Source organism: Phoca vitulina, unplaced genomic scaffold (assembly GCF_004348235.1).
Source record: "Phoca vitulina isolate PV1807 unplaced genomic scaffold, GSC_HSeal_1.0 scaffold67, whole genome shotgun sequence".
In the NCBI taxonomy this organism is placed as follows: domain Eukaryota; kingdom Metazoa; phylum Chordata; class Mammalia; order Carnivora; family Phocidae; genus Phoca; species Phoca vitulina.
This window is the reverse complement of record NW_022589770.1, coordinates 1,899,294-1,920,725: the sequence shown is the minus strand read 5'-3', so window position 1 is coordinate 1,920,725 and position 21,432 is coordinate 1,899,294. Positions and strand designations below refer to the sequence as shown.

General features: G+C 38.2%; 2 protein-coding genes and 1 non-coding gene across 5 annotated transcripts in view; 1 reads left to right on the top strand and 2 right to left on the bottom strand.

Annotated features, from left to right (window-relative positions):
• The first annotated feature begins 2,850 nt into the window (after positions 1 to 2,850).
• On the top strand, positions 2,851 to 4,516 carry RRAGA (Ras related GTP binding A). The gene has a single exon (XM_032392321.1). It carries the CDS (start codon positions 3,125 to 3,127, stop codon positions 4,064 to 4,066), a length of 942 nt encoding a protein of 313 aa, XP_032248212.1. The 5' UTR covers positions 2,851 to 3,124; the 3' UTR covers positions 4,067 to 4,516.
• A 1,432-nt stretch (positions 4,517 to 5,948) lies between these two features.
• HAUS6 (HAUS augmin like complex subunit 6) overlaps positions 5,949 to 21,432 on the bottom strand; it is a 50,422-nt gene continuing 34,938 nt past the window's right edge. For all 3 annotated transcript variants that reach the window (XM_032392318.1, XM_032392319.1, XM_032392320.1), the window contains 6 exons: positions 20,427 to 20,508; positions 15,852 to 15,918; positions 15,408 to 15,593; positions 13,437 to 13,572; positions 10,879 to 11,925; positions 5,949 to 9,494 (listed from right to left, as the gene is read on the bottom strand). In XM_032392318.1, the coding sequence (XP_032248209.1) occupies positions 9,433 to 9,494; positions 10,879 to 11,925; positions 13,437 to 13,572; positions 15,408 to 15,593; positions 15,852 to 15,918; positions 20,427 to 20,508 (1,580 nt within the window). In that variant the 3' untranslated portion in view covers positions 5,949 to 9,432. The remainder of the gene's footprint in view (positions 9,495 to 10,878; positions 11,926 to 13,436; positions 13,573 to 15,407; positions 15,594 to 15,851; positions 15,919 to 20,426; positions 20,509 to 21,432) is intronic.
• LOC116624502 lies at positions 16,040 to 16,170 on the bottom strand. Its single transcript, XR_004297908.1, has one exon.

Genomic DNA, 21,432 nt, shown 5'->3' with positions numbered 1-21,432 from the left:
TCGAGTCCTGCATCAGGCTCCTTGCTTAGTGGGGAGCCTGCTTCTCCCTCTACCACTCCCCCTGCTTGTGTTCCCTCTCTCGGTCTCTCTGACAAATAAATAAAATCTTAAAAAAAAAAAAGACAAGAGATAAGTGTTGGTGAGCATGTGGGAAAAAAGGCAACTTTGTGCACTATTGGTGGAATGCAAACTGGTATAGCCACTATGGAAAACAGTACAGGGGTTCTTCAAAAGAATTAAAAACAGACCTACCGTATGACTCAATGATCCCATTTCTGGGTATATATCCAAAGGAAATGAAAACACTATCTGGAAAAGATAATCTGTACCCTTCCCCCATTCATTGCAGGATTATTTACAGTAGCCAAGACATGCAAACAACCTAGTCTCCATCAATGGTTGAAGAAAGAGTATGTCATATATAGACTATTATGATATTATGTGATATATAGATTAAATGATATGATTATAGAATATATATTATTCACCCATCAAAACAAAGAAGGAAATCCTGCCATTTGTGACATGAATGGATCTTGAAGGCATGCTGAGTGATATAAGTCAAAGATAGACAAATACTGCATGATCTCCTTTACATGTGGAATCTAAAAAAACAAACATAGATACAGAAAATAGATTGATGGCTGCCAGAGGCAGGGATTGGGAAGTGGGAAAAATGGGTGAAGGTGGTCAAAAGGTACAAACTTCGAATTGTAAGATAAATTAGTTCTGGGGATGTAATGTACAACATGGTGCCAATAGTTACCAGTACTGTATTGTATATTTGAAATTTACCAAGAGTGTAATCTTAAAAGTTCTCATGGCCAAAGGAGGGGGGGATTGTAACTACCTGAGGTGATGGATGTTAACTAAACTTATTGTAATCATTTGGCAATATACACATATATCAAATCATTGTCATACACCTAAAACTAATAGTGTTACACATCAGCTATATGTCAGTAAAACTGGGGGGAAAACTATCACTACAGTCCAACATAAATACTAGAAGAATTTAAATAAATCGAATGCTAATAATAAAGAATCTTCAACTTCTCTAAGGGAGGAGAGGAATATCTATTACCTAAAATATATTGATATATCTATGTTAATATCTACTTGTAGAATATAGTGTTAGAGAACATTCTTGGTGGCTCATAAAACTGAAAGTGTGTTGTTTTAAACAAAATCAAAATAAAATTTTACAATTAAAAAAAAGAGGTGCACCTGGGTGGTTCAGTCAGTTAGGCTTCTACCTTCAGCTCAGGTCATGATCCCAGGGTCCTGGGACTGATTACGGCATAGGACTCCTTTCTCAGCAGGGAGCCTGCTTCTCCCTCTGCCCCTCCCCCCTGCTTGTGTGCTCTCTCTCACTCTCAAATAAATAATCTTTTAAAAAAATAAAAAATAATGAAAATTTTAAAAAAGAAATGGTGGTTTGTATATACAGTGAAACATTATCCAGCCTTTAAAAAGGAGATCCTGTCATTTCCAACAACATGAATGAACCTGGATGACATTATGCTGAGTGAAATCACCTAGACAAAGAAAAAAGCTTGCAGGATCTCAACTATGTAGAATCTTAAAAAGTCAAGTACATAGTAGCAGAGGGTAGAATGGTAATTTCCGGGCACAAGGCGGTGGAGGAAATGGGGAGATATTGGTCAAAGGGTACAAAGTTGCAGTTATGCAGGATGAGTAAGTGTCGAGAGTTAACCTGCCACAAGATGACTATAGTTAATACTGTATTGAACACTGAAAATTTGCTGAGAGTGGATTTCACGTGCTCTCACCACAAAGAGAACTATGAGGTATGTTAGTCTGACTGCGTTATCATTTCACTATCAAAATCACGTTGTACACCTTAAATATATACAATTTATATTTTAAAAATAGACAAATTGCATTGCATCATTTAATAGGTGTGTAACTTGGTAAAATTACTTAGCCCCTCTAAGCTTGGATTTACTCACTTGAAAATAGGGTTGTTTATTCATAGGGTTTTCGTGAGGACTGAGCCACTGCATAGGTTCTATACCGTAATTTCCTCGAGCTTTGGGACTCTGATCATAAATTCTGAAGCCTGAGGTTACCGGAAAAGGAGCTGTGAGAAAGGAACTTGCTTCCAAGTGGAAAAAGCACTAATGGGAGTCAGTCCATCTCCCAGTGGGGATTTACTACCATCTCACCGTGTAGCACTGGGCAGTCACCTAACTTTCCCAGGTCTCACTTTCCTCATCTGCAGTGTTCATTTATCGTGCGCTCGTAAGCAGCAAACCAGGGAATCCGAGGAGGCCTCGCTGGGCTGTGAAGTCCGGCCTTCCTTCGCTTCACCTGCCCGCCGCCCTGACCGAAACCCACCCGAGCACACGGCGCTCCGAAAGCGAGCTGTGCTGTGCTGGGTGGGGGGACATTTGGCCACGAGATGGCAGCATTCTCCCAACCGACCGCACACGTACACCTTGCAACCGTAAACCCAGTTTATTTTTTTTTTTTTTAAAAAGGTGTTATTTATTTATTTGACAGAGAGAGAGACAGCAAGAGAGGGAACACAAGCAGGGGGAGTGGGAGAGGGAGAAGCAGGCTTCCCGCCGAGCAGAGAGCCCGATGCGGGGCTCGATCCCAGGACCCTGGGATCATGACCCGAGCCGAAGGCAGACGCTTAACGACTGAGCCACCCAGGCGCCCCGTAAACCCAGTTTAAAGAGGAAAACCGACACCCGACTGCCGGGTTCTCCTTCCATTTTATCTTTCTCGGGTGGCCCCAGCTCGGGTTCATTGAAAGAGCAGCTTCTCAAAGCTCCTTGGGCCCTGAGCGCCGGGCGCGGGCGCTCTCGCGAGATCGCCGCCGGAAGTGGGTGGCCGCCGAGACGCCGCGGCACTGTTCTCCGGAAGGGGAGCTTTTCTCCGAAGCCTGCAGCCGCCTCACCCAGGGCGCCCGCCTCCGAGGAAGAGCTCGCCCCTGCCGCGGCCTTTCCAGCCCAGATCTTTCGCTTTCGGCTGCGCCGACCGCACAGCTGCGCGGCCCGGCCTGCGGAGAGCCCGCCAGCCCCGACCCCGCCCTCCCTCCGCGCTGCAGTTAGGCCGCGCCCTGAGGCCCAGTCCGCGGCGGCTCCGGCGGGTGATGCCAAATACAGCCATGAAGAAAAAGGTGCTGTTGATGGGGAAGAGCGGGTCGGGGAAGACCAGCATGCGGTCGATTATCTTTGCAAATTATATCGCCCGCGACACCCGGCGCCTGGGTGCCACCATTGATGTGGAGCACTCCCACGTCCGATTCCTGGGCAACCTGGTGCTCAACCTGTGGGACTGTGGCGGTCAGGACACCTTCATGGAAAATTACTTCACCAGCCAGCGGGACAACATCTTCCGGAACGTCGAGGTTTTGATTTACGTGTTTGACGTGGAGAGCCGCGAACTGGAAAAGGACATGCATTATTACCAGTCGTGTCTGGAGGCCATCCTCCAGAACTCTCCCGATGCCAAAATCTTCTGCCTGGTGCACAAAATGGATCTGGTTCAGGAGGATCAGCGTGACCTGATTTTTAAAGAGCGAGAGGAAGACCTGAGGCGTTTGTCTCGCCCACTGGAATGCGCTTGTTTTCGAACCTCCATCTGGGACGAAACGCTCTACAAAGCCTGGTCCAGTATTGTCTATCAGCTGATTCCCAATGTTCAGCAGCTGGAGATGAACCTAAGGAATTTTGCCCAAATTATTGAGGCCGACGAAGTCCTGCTGTTCGAGAGAGCTACATTCTTGGTCATTTCCCATTACCAGTGCAAAGAGCAGCGTGATGTCCACCGGTTTGAGAAGATCAGCAACATCATTAAGCAGTTCAAGCTGAGCTGCAGTAAATTAGCCGCTTCTTTCCAGAGCATGGAAGTTCGGAATTCTAACTTCGCTGCTTTCATCGACATCTTCACATCAAACACGTACGTGATGGTTGTTATGTCGGATCCGTCGATCCCTTCTGCAGCTACTCTGATCAACATCCGCAATGCCAGGAAACACTTTGAGAAGCTGGAGAGAGTGGATGGTCCCAAGCACAGCCTCCTGATGCGTTGAATATTGCCAAATGCCCTTTCTGAAAATGCTGAATTGCCTTTCCCCCCTTCCCCGCATCTTTTTTTTTTTTAATATTCATAATGTCCTGTGCTTAAAAGTGGGCTTTGACATGTGTGCTGCTTACTACTTCCATCTTTCTTCCCTACTCCCCCGTCTTTGAACCTTGGACGCTATTTACTCAGCTATCCAGTAGAGCTTCAAGATGGCCTTTCTGAAAAGTTGGTATGGTGTAACACTAAAGTAGGTGGTGTGTGTGTGCGCGTGCGTGTGCGCGTTCTGATTACCTGGTTATAATAGATATACACATTAAAGCCTTTACAGTATCTTCCTGTATTCCTTACAAGATTGCAAAGATGGAATGTTACTATTTTATCAGCAAGGTATTAAAATGCATTTATAAATCCTTCTTGGCTTCAGTCATGAATAAACATTGCTGTTAGCAATTTAAAATATGGTCTTACTTGAAATAACTTTGGCTAATGTGTAAACAAAGATTCTCACTGCCCACAAGTAATGCTTAACTGGTAAATTTTAATTTTGTGATCTAGTCCCCATCACCTTAGCAATAGTGAATGGCAGCTGGAAGCAGAGCAACTAAGCGTAGGGGCTCTGAGGCTAGACCACCTGAGTTGAGTTCATATTGTCCCTTCACTTGCTAGCTCTGTGAACTGGGCAAGGTACTTAATTTCATTCTGCTGTTTCCTCATTTGTGAAGTGTGGGTAAGAGTAGCTCTACTTTTAGGATTGTTAAAAAAAAAAAATCAAAACAACATGGAAAGCATTTAGAATGGTGCCTGACATACTCAGTACTACGTGTCAGCTATCAGTACGACCACCTGAGCCATTCTCCCCACCTACCCACCCACCCCTTAAATGCCTACTCCCGAATTACTGAAGCCTAGCTAAATGTTCGAGCCCTTGCTAAATGCCAGGTACTCTTAAATACTTGATGTGTATTCTTTAATCCACAACCTGAGGTAGATTACTTTTATTTCTTAATAGGTGAGAAAACTGGTATGACCTTATTAAGGTCATACAGCTGAACCTAGGCAGTATGATTACAGACCTACCCCTTTCTTGACCATTACTCCCCACTATTTCCTCCATTAACAAAAGTTAATCCTAAAAATCTTAGCTTTTCAGGTGTACACTACGCCTTCATATAATTCCCCTAATTTTACAGATTAAGGAAACTGCAGCCCAGAAAGTTAAGCGACTTCTCAAAGAACAGTGTTCCGTTCACTTTGGGCAAATTCACTTCCCCATCTTTATCTGGAAATCGGTTAATATTGAATCAGAGTCTTAAGATTGCCAGTTTTTAGGGAGGGATTCTAAGGTTCCTAATTTGGATTGTCAATGTGGTTCAGTGAAGTCAGAAAACCCTTAAAATGTCCTATTCCAACTGCCTTATGCTTTTAAATGAAATCCAAGTATTTTAGAGCCAGGAGACCTCTCTGATACACTCTTCTCACCATTTTACAAAGGACGCATTACCTTTGAATACAGACATTAAATAGAATAGAGCTTTAGCTTTTCCAAGACCTTTATAGCAGCAGCTGTGGATGACAAAGTCCCTACCCATGAAGAGCAGGAAACTATTCAGATCTAAGTTATTAAACTCTTCTACGTAGGGCCTTTGGCAATAAGTTAAAAGGCTCCAGATATTAAAAACTTAAGATTTCCTTTTTAAAATCATTTTAAAATACCGCATTTAGTAAATCTAATTAAAATGGCAGTAACAAAATACTTTTACCTGAATCACTTAACCTCTCAAATTTCTTTTGTTGATTAAATTACTGGTAGACCTTTATATGTGATCATTCTAGGATGTGCAGGGCATAGTTCTTTTTTATATTATATAGGAAATTCCAGAGCCAGGTGGTATAATACTGAATGTTTATTCAAGGCTATAGTAAAGAGAACATATTTACAAATAGTCCCATAGAGGACTCACAAATATTTTAAATATAGCATGTGGACTGGCACAGTGCCTAAGGTGAAAGCAACTATGTATCTGCAAGATAATGTAAAAGAATTTTACCTTTGCATTTTACATTATGGAAAATTTCCTTAAACATTTATTTTGTTTAATTTAGAATTCTAAGAGTAGGAAAAAAAATAAGGTTTCCTTTATAAAGTTCTCAAGAATTCCTGTTTTTCTCCCTTAGATAAAACAGACTTCATAGATCATGGTAAAAAATGGTTTCAAAATACTTGTATTTTTTTCAGTTAAATTCCCCCCAGATGTTTTTTGGGGTTTTTTTTGGTTTTTTTTTTGCCTCAAATACTCTTTATTCCACTTGGTAACACTTTTCATGTTAAATATTACATGCTTGTCCTCTTTAAACATTTAAAACAATTAGGACATTCTGTCTTTCGTTACTAAAGTTTCAAGTTGACATAGAAGTCAATTACACACCTTTATCTTACAAATAGTGAATAAAACGAGGTACATTCTGTATCATCTACGATGAATGTAATGAGAAAAAGTACATTTACAGCAATAATTAGCACTCTTTACCATTATTTTAATCCCATCACATAGGAGGCAAAGAAAACAATTCCAATACTTAAGTATTTGCTAAAGATGATCCATGGCCCTTGAGGATATGTATGTGTGGACACACACCTCCCACATCTACAAAGGTACGTATGTCCATATGTGTATCATCAGTATGACTGGAAAGATCACACACATGCAACCATGAAAAAATACGATAAAAGCACTACGTGAAAAATACTAAATGAATAAAAGATAAACTACAGATTTTAGAGAAGAGCTAAGTCCATGAATATGGAAGGGATAGATGAGGACTTCAAGGTGGAAGTGACATTTGGTCTGAGCCCTAAAGGACAGCTAGAATTGTGAATTAAGATTTCTAAAGAACCACGATCACAAAAGCAGTTCAGTAAAAAAATGAGAAATGATAGTGGAAGGGGAATAGAGGAATCTACACAGGGGACATGATATGCCTTTAAATTTTAACTCTATTCTGGAATTGGCAATAAACCATTAATGGAATTTTAAACTAAGTGATCAAAACAGTCCTAAAGTCAAAAGGTAGCTCTGCAGGCAATACTGGAGCGGGAAGAGCCTGAAGGCAGTTACGTCATAATCACAATGGTTTAGGAGAAACTGATAAATCAGAGAGATTTTTGTTAATACTACTGGCATATAAAGGACAGGAAAGAATGCCAAACTCCTAACCTATTCCAGGTATGACTCACTTAACAATGTGTTTTTTGTAAATCCATACTGTCCAGAGACATTTTGATCTTTTGATTCTCAGTAGTTAAGGGCCTCCTGCCCTTACTGTTGAACTTGCACTACCTTATCAATTAACCTCTAAAGCAGTACATATATAATAATATACTTGCTTCTTTAAGGTACCCCAAGGCTAAATGTGACTCCATATCCCCCAGCAGTGCTTCTCAATCTTACTATTGAACCTAAGAATCACCAGGGAAGCATTTTTAAAATGTAGATTCTTAATCCCCATTTTAGACCTACAGAATCTACAGCTTTTAGGATGTTTCCCAAATGATTCCTTGAGTCCACCTCAGACAAGTCGTTTAAGCTCCCTAGCTTCAGTGTCACTGTGAAATAGGTACAATAACCACTGTCTAACAGTAGAGTTGTGACAACTGAATAAAACAACATGTATTAATGTCTAGGAATGGCCCTGGCACGTTGTGGAAGCTAATAGCCCTACCTCCTCCCTAATACGTTAATTCTGGATTTACAGGTTAGTGGGTTTTCTTATGGCAGACTAGAGGATAGTTTTCCAGTTGATCTACAGTCCCTCATTTGTTGTATTAACTAATAAAGGAATATAGCACCCTAGGAGAAAATGCTCTTCCTCTTTCTTTTCCACTGCAAAATAAGGAAGTTATATGTGCTTTTCTTTTTCTCACAAAAAGACTGGCCTTCAAACTGGGATCAAACAATTTAGCAAAAGCCCAAAATGAGTGAAGGAAGATGAACAATTAAGCCCATCCACCTCCAGAACTCTCCCCTTCAACTTTTCTCCTCTCCTTACCAGTTTCTTGACAAACGGACAAGGTTTTGATGGTTAAGAACTGGGGCTAGGCAGAGGGGTACCAGAGGTGCTATCACCTTTCCAGTGCATGCTCACTGTTCCTGCTTCACAGAGAGCAACGGCACGTATACACTTTGACGGTGGAGACGAGCCATTTCCTCAGCCAAGGGTCACGACAGAGTGAGGCACGTTACCGTAAGGGAGGCCTCACCTGACTCCCATTCAGTCCACAGGTCAATCAGAGGCCAACTCCTGTGGCCATATCCTTTATCCTGGCCTTTTAGTTACTTCTAGAAGGTCTTGTGGTATATTAAGTAAGGAAAATAGGGTCAAATCCTAGCTTTACCACTGACTTAACTGTGACACTGAGCAAGTACGCCGAATTCAGTTTTCTCCAGTTATTTTGAAGCTATTCATACTGTGGCATACTAATGGTTTTTGAGAAGGAAAGTAAAACAATAAAAATTACCTGCTTTCCCTAAAAAACATGCCCCCCAAATAAACCAACAACAGTAAACAGAAACTAATAAATGTTTAATTTACATTTTTTTCTGTTAAAATATAAAACTAGGGTTAAATTAAATTCTCAAAGTCTAAATTAGACTAAATATAAATCTGCTGTACAACCCATTGAATGGATTTATAGTTCGACAGTGTTCCTTAAAAGTGTCTAGTCATCTTCCATCTTTTTCCTTTTTTCTAAATTCACTCTGCCCCAGTCTTCACTTATCATCACATACACTTTATTCCATCAAACATTTTCCAGGACCAACATACTACTTAAATAATCATTAAGCCTGTTTAGAGCTTTCCCAAACTTGAACTTTTCTCACCTTGACTACACATCCCAAGGTACTACTTTTCTCACTTTTTTTGGTTAGTACTATAATGTTCCATAAAGAAACAATAAAAGTTATGTATTTCCCTAAAATGAAAGATCAGTGTTCAATGGTTATCATGTTAACCAGTTAATAAAAGTATATCAAAAACCACTCATGTTTGTTAATCAACTGAAATTATAATAGATTAAACTAATACTTTGCTATTAATGCTTACAAATTATTCAAGGAATCAAAATGGCTTCACAAAACTTGATGTCTACTTCCCAAATACTTCACATTTTTTAACCCCAGATCCATACAAGGAGAAAAATCCAAACATACTCTCTTTACCTAAAAACTAAAGTTTGGTAAAAGGCATTATTTAGGATTTTTTAGACCTAGAAAAAGAGTTATACTTCCAACATTTAAATTATAAATCCGTTTTTATCCTGTGACACTGCTTGAAATTTAAGTACATCGGAGTTAAATTAACTGGGCTTCTGCTTCATCTCTTCAAGTCTGATGGAAATTCATTTGCATCAAGGCTCTTATTCAAGATTTCTTCTTCTGCAAAGGTGATTTTAAAAAAGAGAAAAGGATAATCAAACATTACAAAGAAAAAAATTAAACAGGACAAATTCCAAATAGTAGCATATTTCAGTCTTCTTAAGTAAAATGTTCACATGCGAATGACTACGATAAAAATTACCATTATTCTCATTGAGGTACCTTTTCTCCAGAGAGTATCAATACATCCCTCTTAGAATACTTTTTAATATACCAGTGTTTAATTATCATGGGCAAATCAGAGTGATAAATAATGAATCTATATCACCAGATCTATGTTTGCTCTAACATGCTTTAAGAACAGGGTTTTTTTGCACAAACAATGAATCATGGAACACTATATCTAAAACTAATGATGTAGTGTATGGGGATTAACATAACAATAAAAAAATTTAAAAAAAAAGAACAGGGTTTTTTTCTTAATCTCTATGATGAAAATTTTCAACATACAAAAATAAAGAAAATTATCATTAGCCCAATGTATCCATTATCCAGTTCAGTAATTAATACTGTTATGTGAACTGTGTCCCCCAGAAAGACATGATGAACTTCTAACCCAGTACCTCAGAATGCGGCCTTATTTGGAAAGAGGGTCATTAAAGATATAATCAGGATGAGGTCATTCTGGAGTAGGGTGGGCACTTAAACCTACATGACTAGTGGCCTTATAAAGAAGGCACACAGACACACAAGAGGAGAAAGCCATGTGAAGATGGAGGCAGAGATTAGAGCTGTGCTACCACAAGCCAAGGAACAGCTGGGGCTACCAGAAGCTGGGAAAGGCGAGAAGGATCTTCCTCTGGTGGCTTCAGAGGGACCACGGCCCTGCTAACACCTTGATTCTGGATTCCAGCCTTCAGAACTTATTGTATCCAGAGACAATAAATTTCTGTTGTTTTAAGGTACCCAGTTTGTGGTACTTTGTATGGCTGCCCCAGGAAACGAATACACTAACCTATCTTGTTTTGTCACGCATCCCCCTCAAATTTATTTCAAAACAAATTACAGATATTATATTACTACAAGAATGATATTTAACATACATAGTGTTACTCAACATTTTTAGAACCATCTTCCACTAGCCAAGATTTTAACGAGATTTACTTTTGATTGATTGTATTATAAAAGCAATAGGTTTCAGGGTTTTGGTTTTATTTTCCACCCCTGTCCCACACTAACTGTAAACTATATACCCATCGCTTGAGATTCTGGAAGTACCCATAGAAGTGACAAGTTCACTCTTCTCATCCTAGTTGAAGGAACAAAGAGCATATTTTATCACATTAACAATAAAGATCATGCAACATTCAATGCATACTACTGTTACAAGAGGTTGAAAGAAAAATTCAATAGGTCAATACACACAGGTCTAGTTAAATCTTACCTTTTAAATTAGGTAGAAGTTCTCCATGACTACATGGTATTGCGGTTTTCAATCTTTGTTCCACTGGAGAAAACTTAATTAGTGGTGAAAGTGACCGTTTCCTTTCACCAAGGGACATGCGTAAAGATGGTTTTGTATAGTCAACATGCAAATCATGAGTACCCAAAAAGTCAAGCATATCATCTGTTTGCATGTTTGTGGGAATAGGGCTCAATTCTGGTTTGTGTCCTTCAAGTGCTTCAGGATTAGAAAGGTCACTTTCTTCCCTTTTCTTGGATAGAGATTTTTTCAGAGCCTCGTATCTACGACAAATAGCCTGTAAATTACAGTCCGATTCTGGAGTAGTTGGTCTTTCTCCCACAACATCTTCTGGAAAAATGCCACTGTGCATAGGACTATTTGGCTCCAGTTTAAAATTGGCTTCTGTACTACTGGAGCTATTAAGACTTAAGTTACCAACTTCTTCTGGAAGAGTTTCATGTAATATGCCAAAATCAATATCCTTTAAACTCCTGGAACTAGTTCCACCTGATACTTGAAAAGAGTCCCATAACGTACTTTTATGCATGAAAGGTTCCTTGTAAGAAGCTTGCAAGTGGTCAAAAGAAGACTCTTCTTCACTGCTACCCATTACAAGTCTCCTAGTCCCTACAGTAGGGGAGACTGTCTCTGTTTGGCTAGTGTCTAAAAGCTTGTTCTGTAATTCTGCACACTCCAAACCTTGCTTGCACATTATTTTCTTACTTAACAAATCTGACTGATTTTGTGTCAATGGTCCACCTATGTGACTGGTCACCACATGCTTCTGAGGCACACACTTGAGGCAATCTGAAACAACTTTCTCTTCAGGCAAATGGGAATGGCTAGAATTGGATACAGTGCTTGCTGAGAGAAAGCTGGTCCTGCTAATTTCTCTTGGGTTATGCAACAGAGGTAAGGATTCTGGCAATACTTCTTCTCTATGTTCAGTATCCACCTGAACTGGTTCTGTACTTCTGTTATCTTCCATTTCGACAGCTTTTCTCCATGAGCTCCTAATTTCACTTACTAATTAAGGGAAGGGGGAACACAATTTATTAATATTCCCAAATAGAGCATGCAATTAAAAATTTCATTTCTAGCACTCAACATAAAGCTACCGACTCAGTATATGTTACACAGATATGCCCACTGGATGACAAGACTCCACAACAAACCAAAGACCAACAACATGAAAGAACTCCTTCTCCAACTGATCACACACAAATAACAAAAGCTGTCCCTGAAATGTGCATATACTTTCACACAGCACATACAAATTACAGTTTTAGAAAGATGTTTTCTTATCCGTCTAAGCTAGGATTCAGCAAAATTTTTCTGTAAAGGGCAGAGAGTAGTATTTTAGGCTTTGTAGGCCATCAGTCTGTGGTGACTATCAACTGTGCTACTATAACATAAAAGCAACCATAAACAATATGTTGACAAATCAGCAAGGCTGTGTTCAATACAACTTTATTTACAAAAACACACAGGGCAAGCAAGATTTGGTTCACAGCTTGTAGTTTGCTGACCAATGATCTCGGTTGTGGCTAGGTTCAACCTGAACTGAATCAATTTTACTTCAAATATGAATTCAACCAGGATGATGCGCCATACGGACAACAAAATCAGAATTTTGCCAACACAGATTATAGGTTATAAGAAAAAAATACTGGGCAGTCTAGCTAGCTAGAGAGGGGTAGAAACGATTCCTATACACACAATTTTTGGCTGATGTTGCTGGCTGCTGACTGGAAGGACACAGCCTATATATCTATAAATGATGAGCACAGGTCAGATGTGGAGGCAGAGGGTGTTTTTTGTTTGTTTTGTTTTTATTTTTTATTTTTTTTTAAAGATTTTATTTATTCGAGACACAGAGATACAGAGAGACAGAGATACAGAGATACAGCGAGAGAGGGAACACAAGCAGGGGGAGAGGCAGAGGGAGAGGGAGAAGCAGGTTCCCACAGAGCAGGGAGCCCGACGTGGGGCTCGATCCCAGGACTCTGGGATCATGACCTGAGCTGAAGGCAGACGCTTAACGACTGAGCCACCCAGGTGCCCCTGTTTGTTTTGTTTTTAAAGATTTTATGTATTTGTGAGAGAGAGGGAGAGAGAGAGCACAAGCAGGGGGAGCAGCGGGCAGAGGGAGAAGCAGGCTCCCCACTGAGCAGGACCCCGGGATCATGACCTGAGCAGAAGGCAGACACTTAACCGACTGAGCCACCCAGGCGTCCTGGCAGAGGGTGTTTTAAAAGTAGTCAATTGAAATATTTTCTAGGAAAGAGACAAGTAAAACAACAAAAACAAAATTGTAGAGTATCACGGCAAAATAATAGCGCTTACAAACTGCTGTATTGGTGAGAACACCCACATTTAATACTTCAGTAAAAGTCCTTACATCAAAACAAATAAAGAGCCATTGCCACTAAACTGAAAAAGAATTTTAAAGTGAGTTTTCAGAAGATATGTCAGATCAGGGTTCTAACAGTAGTAATGTCTAAGAAAGAAAGTGATAGAAATCATTATTAACTTACTCAAGTTTTCTGGCGTTCGGGGAATTTGGTTCCTTGTTAAGAATGGGTTAGACACTAGAGAATCAAACAGTTCCTCTAATTTTACTTCTTTTCCTTTAGAGGGCTGTGGTGAATCAGATAAAACCGCCCTGGCAACCTAAAACAGAAAAGGTAAAGCAAAAATTACCACATCCATTGGTGGAATGCAACAAAAGCCCTGATAAGAACAAATCAGCACCTGCCAGGCAGCAGCCCCTACCACAGCAGATGGCACAAAAAGCCGCTCAAAAACATAGCTCGCAGCCGCTCTGTCTCATCTATCTAGGAACAGTCCTGTAAGGTGAACTAAAACATCAAACTGTTTCCGCCCTTCTTCTCTTAACTGGATATCCCATTATAAAGGAAAGGTAAAAATCTTTATACCTGAGAAGATTCAGAGATAATCCTGACTACACAGTGACCTAAGCTACTATCTGCCACATCTTTGAACTTGACAATTCTGTATCAGCTAAAGTGGCTAGTTTTAAAGCAAGCAGATTTTTCTTAATTATAACCCACTTGCACAGTAACACCTCTATTAACAAATGAAATACACTCTGACAACATACTTCTTTGCCAGAAACCTCATTATGAGACATAAATTAGTGAACAAGGCATAGAAGTACATTCTAAAATAGAGACAGTATACAATATGAAAATAGCACTGTACAATTTCAATAAAACTGGAAAACAAAAAACATGCACATTAAAAACACTGCCCCAAGAGCCCTAAAAAATAAACTTCCTAGAACCATAATCAAATAGACTCCCATTTACCCTCCCCCATGAAAACAGAAGATGTCTTAGAATTCAAACACTAAATATTTCTTGTCACGAACACTACTAAAGAAAATTAATTTCACTTTATTTTCAGAGCTTTATGAGATTTTAGGACTCTCCCCTTCCATCCCATCCCATTCTCCTGCTAATATAAATTCTTTTAATTGCAAATGTCTTTCCTTCTATATCAGGAAAGAAAAACAGACTGAACATCTTTTATGTGGAGTTCATCAACCAACAAAGAGAAATAATATAAACCTGAAAGATTTTTAAGTATTTATAGACCATGAAAAGGGTTTAACCTCTTCATGTTACAAACAAGAAAATGACTGACATCCAGCTCTCTTATTTGGACATTGTTCACTTACTTTGATCAAGACTGAGATAAAGGAGGGAACTCCAATACCTGAATCAATATGCACTAAACCAAATTTTTCTTTCAGTCTCTCAGGAATATAAAGTAGCTGATTTATTTTCAGGCTCCTTATCCAAATTCAAACAATGCTAAGGGATGTTGTGGGAAATGTAATAAAAATAACATGAGAGAATGGCTTGAGAATCTGTGTAAACTTCTGCAGTAAACAGTACAATATTACTATCGAGCAACAGTAGCATTATGTAGTCACTTGCCAGTGAAAAGTCACTTGTCAGGAAAACCAAGATCATGAACAATGATGCATTTAATGACTTTTTAAAATATTTAGAAAGTAGAAGGATAAACACTATGCTTAGTGATAATATGATATTGCATAGTCTTTGTGCTAACATTCAAAAAAAGAGGAAGCTTGGCTAAGCAACAGCAACATTCAGATTATTTTTTTTAAAGCAGATTATTTTAATAGAGTAAAATCATTGGGTATATTTATCTAGCAATTTATGTAATGGTTAATTCCAAAAATACCTTACCTGTGTTATTTTTATACTTTTGGATGATACTTAGAGAATGGGACATGGGTTCTAAACCATGGATATAATGTTAAGTAAGTTTATATTAATCTATTTCTATTTTGGGGGAGAACCAATTTTGCTTTAACCATGATTTTCATTATCTGTGTCCTCCTTTCCCAAATTAACCCCAGTTAATCAATAATTAACTGTAACTTCACTTATAATCTCAACACCAATGAGAAAATAATAGATATTTCAGTGTACTTATTATAATCTTTTTCTAACCTCTTCTACCAGATGATCTTGCTCTTTTTGGAGTGGATCCCTATTTTTAGCTGGCAGAGACCCTGTAAATGCAGTATTCTCTGTACTCCTTGCAGTAGCTGATGATAGACAGTCTTTAGTTTCAAATTTTGATGTCTTCTTAGAAGGCGTTTCATTTCCTTCTCTAGGAGTTCTTATCTTCATGTCCTGAAGAAGACAGACATGTAATGTTGAAACTTTAATGATTGTGGCTGATCTTCAATTAGAGGTTCTTGAGTTATCACAAACCTATAAAAGGCTAACATTATTGTGAAATCATATGTTCACTGGCACAATTAAATAATTCCAATATTTCCATTTAGAAGCAATAGGATATATATAAATACAAATTAACTGGGAAAGCGGCAAAAATAATATTTTACCATAAGTTAGTTTGATCAGATTAAAAATTGTTTTAAAATATACCTTTTCAAGTAATCTAACACTGTTTCTATCTGATGATGAAACTGGCTGTGACAGGAAAGAAGCAGGTCTAAAAGGAAAAAAGATAATAAATCCAAATTATAATCGGGAAAGAATTCCATTCACTTGCTATATCTGAATAATTTAAAGAAACTGTCAAAAAAATAATAAAAAGTAAAAAAAAATAAAGAAACTGTCTGCCCCGTATCTGTCCGTTACGATTTCCCTCAATTCGTCCCGGTCATCGAAAGGCAGTTTATTCTAGGGAGAGATGGTGACAATCAGAGCAGTACTTCGGCCCCATTTGTGTATCAGCCTCCCACATGGCAAACATTTTCCTTAACCACTATATATTTTAAGTCAACAACATTCTTTATAAGGTTGAATGACTTGATTAACACTAGAATCGCATTATTATATTATCCTTAGGCTTCAGATCACAGAATTTCATTGTAACAGAGACTTTAAGATTTTGATCTTTCATGTCCAAAATCAGTTTCTCTTATGCTGAATCTTGCGTGATAGCACATACATTACTTACACTTACAGTCAAGTCATAAGGTTGTTCAGTTTCAGTTTGCTGCATTCTACACATAGCATTCCTTACTCTCTTAGATTCTCTCGCCCCTTTGGATAAACATAAAAACCTTACACATCAATTACAAAATAAGTAAATTTTTAAAGCCATCAAAGCAATGATAACTTCATCTTCATCTTGAAAGAGCTTTCAAATTCAGTCATGGATGGGGTCTGCTCACTGGTCAAAGCTTTTCTACTCCAGGTAATATAAAAGTCAAGATTACCACGGAGACCACTTTCAATATCAAGTATGTTGGTGCTTTGCTTTCTGTTCACAGCCAGAAGTACAAAATTAATAGCTTTAAAACATTTCAAGTAACAGCAAATATGCTTTTTCAAACTTTTTCGAATATGAGCTTCTTGGAATCTTTATCTACCTTCCAAAGAGAATTCAAGATCACTGAAACTGCTTCAAGGCTCAACTCTGCCTCGACAGAATATAATCTAGATGTCAAAAGAAAAAAACTAATCATCTACTGTGACTGTATCTTAATTTTTCCAAAAAGTAACATTAAAATGATCAAAAAGCCCTCTGAAACAGGGCTAGCAATCTAAGATGCCACTAGGATGCCACCACCAGATTGTGAGCTCCTGGAGGACAAAGACTATGTCCTTCCTGGCTGTTGCCAGGAACTAACACAGTGCCTGGTACTTGCCAGTGCAATACATGTTTGTAACTAACCGATGGATTGACTGGATCAACGAATAAACATCACTTGAGCATGAGGCTCTATGGATAGATGCCACCAAATTTTTCTATTTCGATCATTCTTACAAAGCCTCATAAGAGACAAAACTGGAAACATATTCTCTCCCTTCCTCTCTCCCTTTTCTGAATTGGCAACATGCTATCAGCCCTGCTAACATCTCAATCCAAGCCAACTTTAAAGCAGCCCTGGCTCAGCCCTTACTCTCTATCTGCTTCCTATGCCAAAACTGGGGCCCACAAAATCCTAGCACTGTAACAGAGTGTCACTCCCATTATGGGAATTTATCCTAAGGAAAGAGTACACCCAAAAGAAAATAAGAAACAACATGCTTTTCATAGTAGTAAAAGAAATTGAGGAAAATCTAAGAGTCTAAAAAATAAATGAAATGTTACAAAGCCATTATAAGTAAAAATCAGTAATATACTATTAAGAAAACAAACACACAAAAACTGTACTTATGGATATTAATGTTGAGAAAATTTTGAGTGGATTCAATTTATATGTTTGTACATAAAGCCCAAAAAAACAACTTGCGAAAAAAGTCTAATAAGTGATTTGTTAGAAATTTTAGCTAATTATTCTTCATTTTTATTTTGTTGTTACAATATACCCACATTTAAAGATATAACAAACAAAAAATAAATAAATAAATAAAGATATAACAAACAGAAATTATAAAAAGAGAAAGATATGCGATTAGAATTCAATTTCTACGACTAAGGATATTTAGTTGGCATGCATGCAAGATCATACTGCCCTATTTCTGAAATGCAATAAAGGAGGAACTGTAGAGGCTAAAAGTCTAGAACTGCATTGCCACCACTAGAAATATCACGGAACCCTCCCTTCCAGAAACCACTGCAAAGAAAGGTAGTGCCCAGAGTGTACAGCAAAGGTACCACCAATCACTGAATTCTGGTTTTAAGTACGGTAAAGCCTCCATCAGCTCACTCTGATCAAAACCAGCCATGAGATTTATGGAGAAGACAACAGCTATTCTGGTACCCGTGGGTGACAACTGCATGTGAAAGGGCTAATAACACACAGTAATTATGCTAAAAACTACATGCTTTCCATGTTTTTTAATTGAATAGCTGTTATTGATCATATTCACATACGAATTTCCAAATTAACTACATTGATACTGACATTAAGATGATGCCACTACAAATAACAGCTGAACTACACGTTAAGAAAAGGGTATTACAGTCTACCTACATTACGCATTTCCAATAAAACATTTTATTACAAAATACCTTTACAATAAAGAATTCTGAGCAACAAGCTTCTTTCCTCGTGACTCAATTCTTCACCCTTCTTCTGTTTTGCTATCAAGCAGCAATAATCATTCATATCCCATTGAGCACTTATTTGTCCCTTACCACCAATAGCCTTCCCCTACACCTCCCCCCTTCGATATCCCAAACCTATAATTAAAGTATCAGAAGATAATTAAAAGATCTAACGGCTTGGAAGAGTATAAATCTGGAAATCAAAGTTTATTTAATACAACCTCTTTTTCCTATATTAAGAGAATTCCATGTGAACTAAATTCTTAGGGGCTAAGTGTCTGGCTCCTATTGAATCCTGATAGTACATCTTAGTACAAAACTCTGCTTCAAGAAAGATTCTTGAAGTTCAATGAAGTTCATAAATAAAATCTGATCTATGAATCAATCTACTAACTCCATCAATCTTTAGTCCAGCAAGAGACCTTAATCAAATATTTCATTTGCTCTCTCAAGGAAAGACAAACCAAAAACATAACTGAGATTGGGAAGCAGCAACTATTCCCCTCTAGCATGCTTTAAGAACAACAGTGATAAATAACGGGGCAAAACAGTGAAGCCCAGTAACTTCACTATCTCGTCAATGTCAAGTCTTCACAACAGATTTCATTATTTTTCTTTAGGTACTCCGAAAATCAACATCACATCCAGATCTAAGAATAAAAATATAAATATTCCACAAGTAATCCTGACTTCCTGTGAATCAGAAAATTACTGCACAGGAAACTGCCAAGAGCTCAAATTCTTTTTTTTTTTTTTTTTTTTAAGATTTTATTTATTTACTGGTCAGAGAGAGAGCACACGCGCACAAGCAGGGGAAGCAGCAGGCAGAGGGAGAAACAGGCTTCCGGCTGAGCAGGGAGCCCAGTGCGGGGCTCGATCCCAGGATCCCGGGATCATAACCTGAACCAAAGGCAGACACTTAACCGACTGAGCCACCCAGGCATCCCACCAATAGCTCAATTTCACATATAAATTTTGACTCTTTTTATGCTGTTTGAACTTATTAACTTATTAAGAGTATATAGAAGGAAGAGAACTTCAATTCATTTAAAATTTAGAATTTTCTTTTAGAATTATCCTAAGTAAATTGTTTCCATATCTGTGCCTCAATTACATGGGAAAGTTGGACTGAAAGACCCCTATTTAGGTCAAAGGTAGTCAGAAAACAAAAAAACAACAGAACACCCTATTCAGTGTGTTTGATTGCTACCTAATAATGCTTAGTTTCCAAAAAGAATATATTCCCCAGATAGATTATATACATTTAGATTTTTGCTTATATAATCTGGCATCTGTTTTAAGAGCCAAACAGGATAATAAAGAAAACAGACAGTAAAGAAAATAAGAATACTCCTGAAGGATATTATAATAAACTAAGGTTTAGTTTTTTCATATGTTAAATTTTTGGATTAGATTGAATCAGAAGTCTTCCTATTTTTTTTTTTTTTAAAGCATGGAACTCTTTTTATCAAATAGCATGTAAAACCCCCAACATATACAGATAAAAGAACTAGCTGCTCAGGTTGAAATGGAAAAGGGTTAGACCAGTGACGGGCTAAATTAAATTCATCCACGGCACCAGAGGGCGCTGCAGAACAGTCTGAAAACTAGGAGACTAGATCTCAAAAGCTCTCAAACTCTTAAGATTGTCAACAGCCACAAGTGGTTTCAAAGAAGTTCACAGACACAAAAAGGCAAAAATTCCCAAGCTTGCATTAGATAATTTCCATACATGCTTTTTTTCTTCAAATATTAGATAATCCCCTATGAATCCCAACATTTAGACAAACAAGAGAAGGGGGAAAAAATGCCTATGTATCAGAAATGTTGACTCTTTCTTGAAAATGCAGACCCACAGTGGAAAAATATTCTCTGGTTACGAGAAGAAAACTACAGATGACCCCATCGTAGAGAAGCATGGCAATTAGATGAAGAAGAAACTAAATTAATGAAGGAGGTTTTTGAAAAAGTCAGTATCAAAATCACATTTGTTTTACCTGTTGCCTAGATCATATACAGCTCCCGATATATCACTAGCTCTCCTGCAATCATTTTCTTGGTTTTGTTGCTTTGGTGTATCTAAAGGAAAATAAACATTAATTACTCTTAAATTATGTTTGTATATTCTAATATCCAGGGATATCTTGAAATTCTAGAAAAACTTCTGAACAGAAGAAAACAGAAAAATCAGACTAATATAAATGCTAATAGAAAAAGACAACTATTCAATGGGACGTCTGGGTGGCTCAGTCAGTTAAGCATCTGCCTTTGGCTCAGGTCATGATCCTGGAGTCCTGGGATCGAGCCCCATGTCCGGCTCCCTGCTCAGCAGAGAGCCTGCTTCTCCCTCTCCCTCCGCCTGCCACTCTGCCTACTTGTGCTCTCTCTCTGTCAAATAAATAAAATCTTTTAAAAAAAAATAAAAGAAAAAAGAAAGAAAAAGACAACTATTCAATTGCTACATGTACAAATAGGACAGATAGAGAATATCTAGAATAAACTCTTATAAAAAGAGTGATAGGTTACAGAGCTGGAATAAACAACTCTAAAATTTGTATGGAACCAGAAAAGACCCCTAGTAGCCAAAGGAATGTTGAAAGAGAAAACCAAAGCTAGAAGCAGCAAAATTTCAGACTTCAAGCTGTATTATAAAGCTGTAATCATCAAGACAGTATGGTACTGGCACAAAAACAGACACATAGATCAGTGGAACAGAATAGAGGACCCAGAAATGGATCGACTAATCTTCGAACAAGCAGTAAAGAATATCCAATGGAAACGAGACAGTCTCTTCAACAAATGGTGTTGGGAAAACTGGACAGCCACATGTAGAAGAATGAAACAGGACCACTGTCTTACACCATACACAAAAATAGACTCCAAATGGATGAAAGACCTAAATGTAAGACAGGAATCCACTAAAATCCTAGAAAACACAGGCAGCAACCTCTGTGACAACTTCTTGCTAGACACATCTCCACAGGCAAGGGAAACAAAAGCAAA

Excerpts from the sequence above, each read along its gene's own strand:
- RRAGA (XM_032392321.1), top strand. The coding sequence starts at position 3,125 with ATGCCAAATACAGCCATGAAGAAAAAGGTGCTGTTGATGGGGAAGAGC.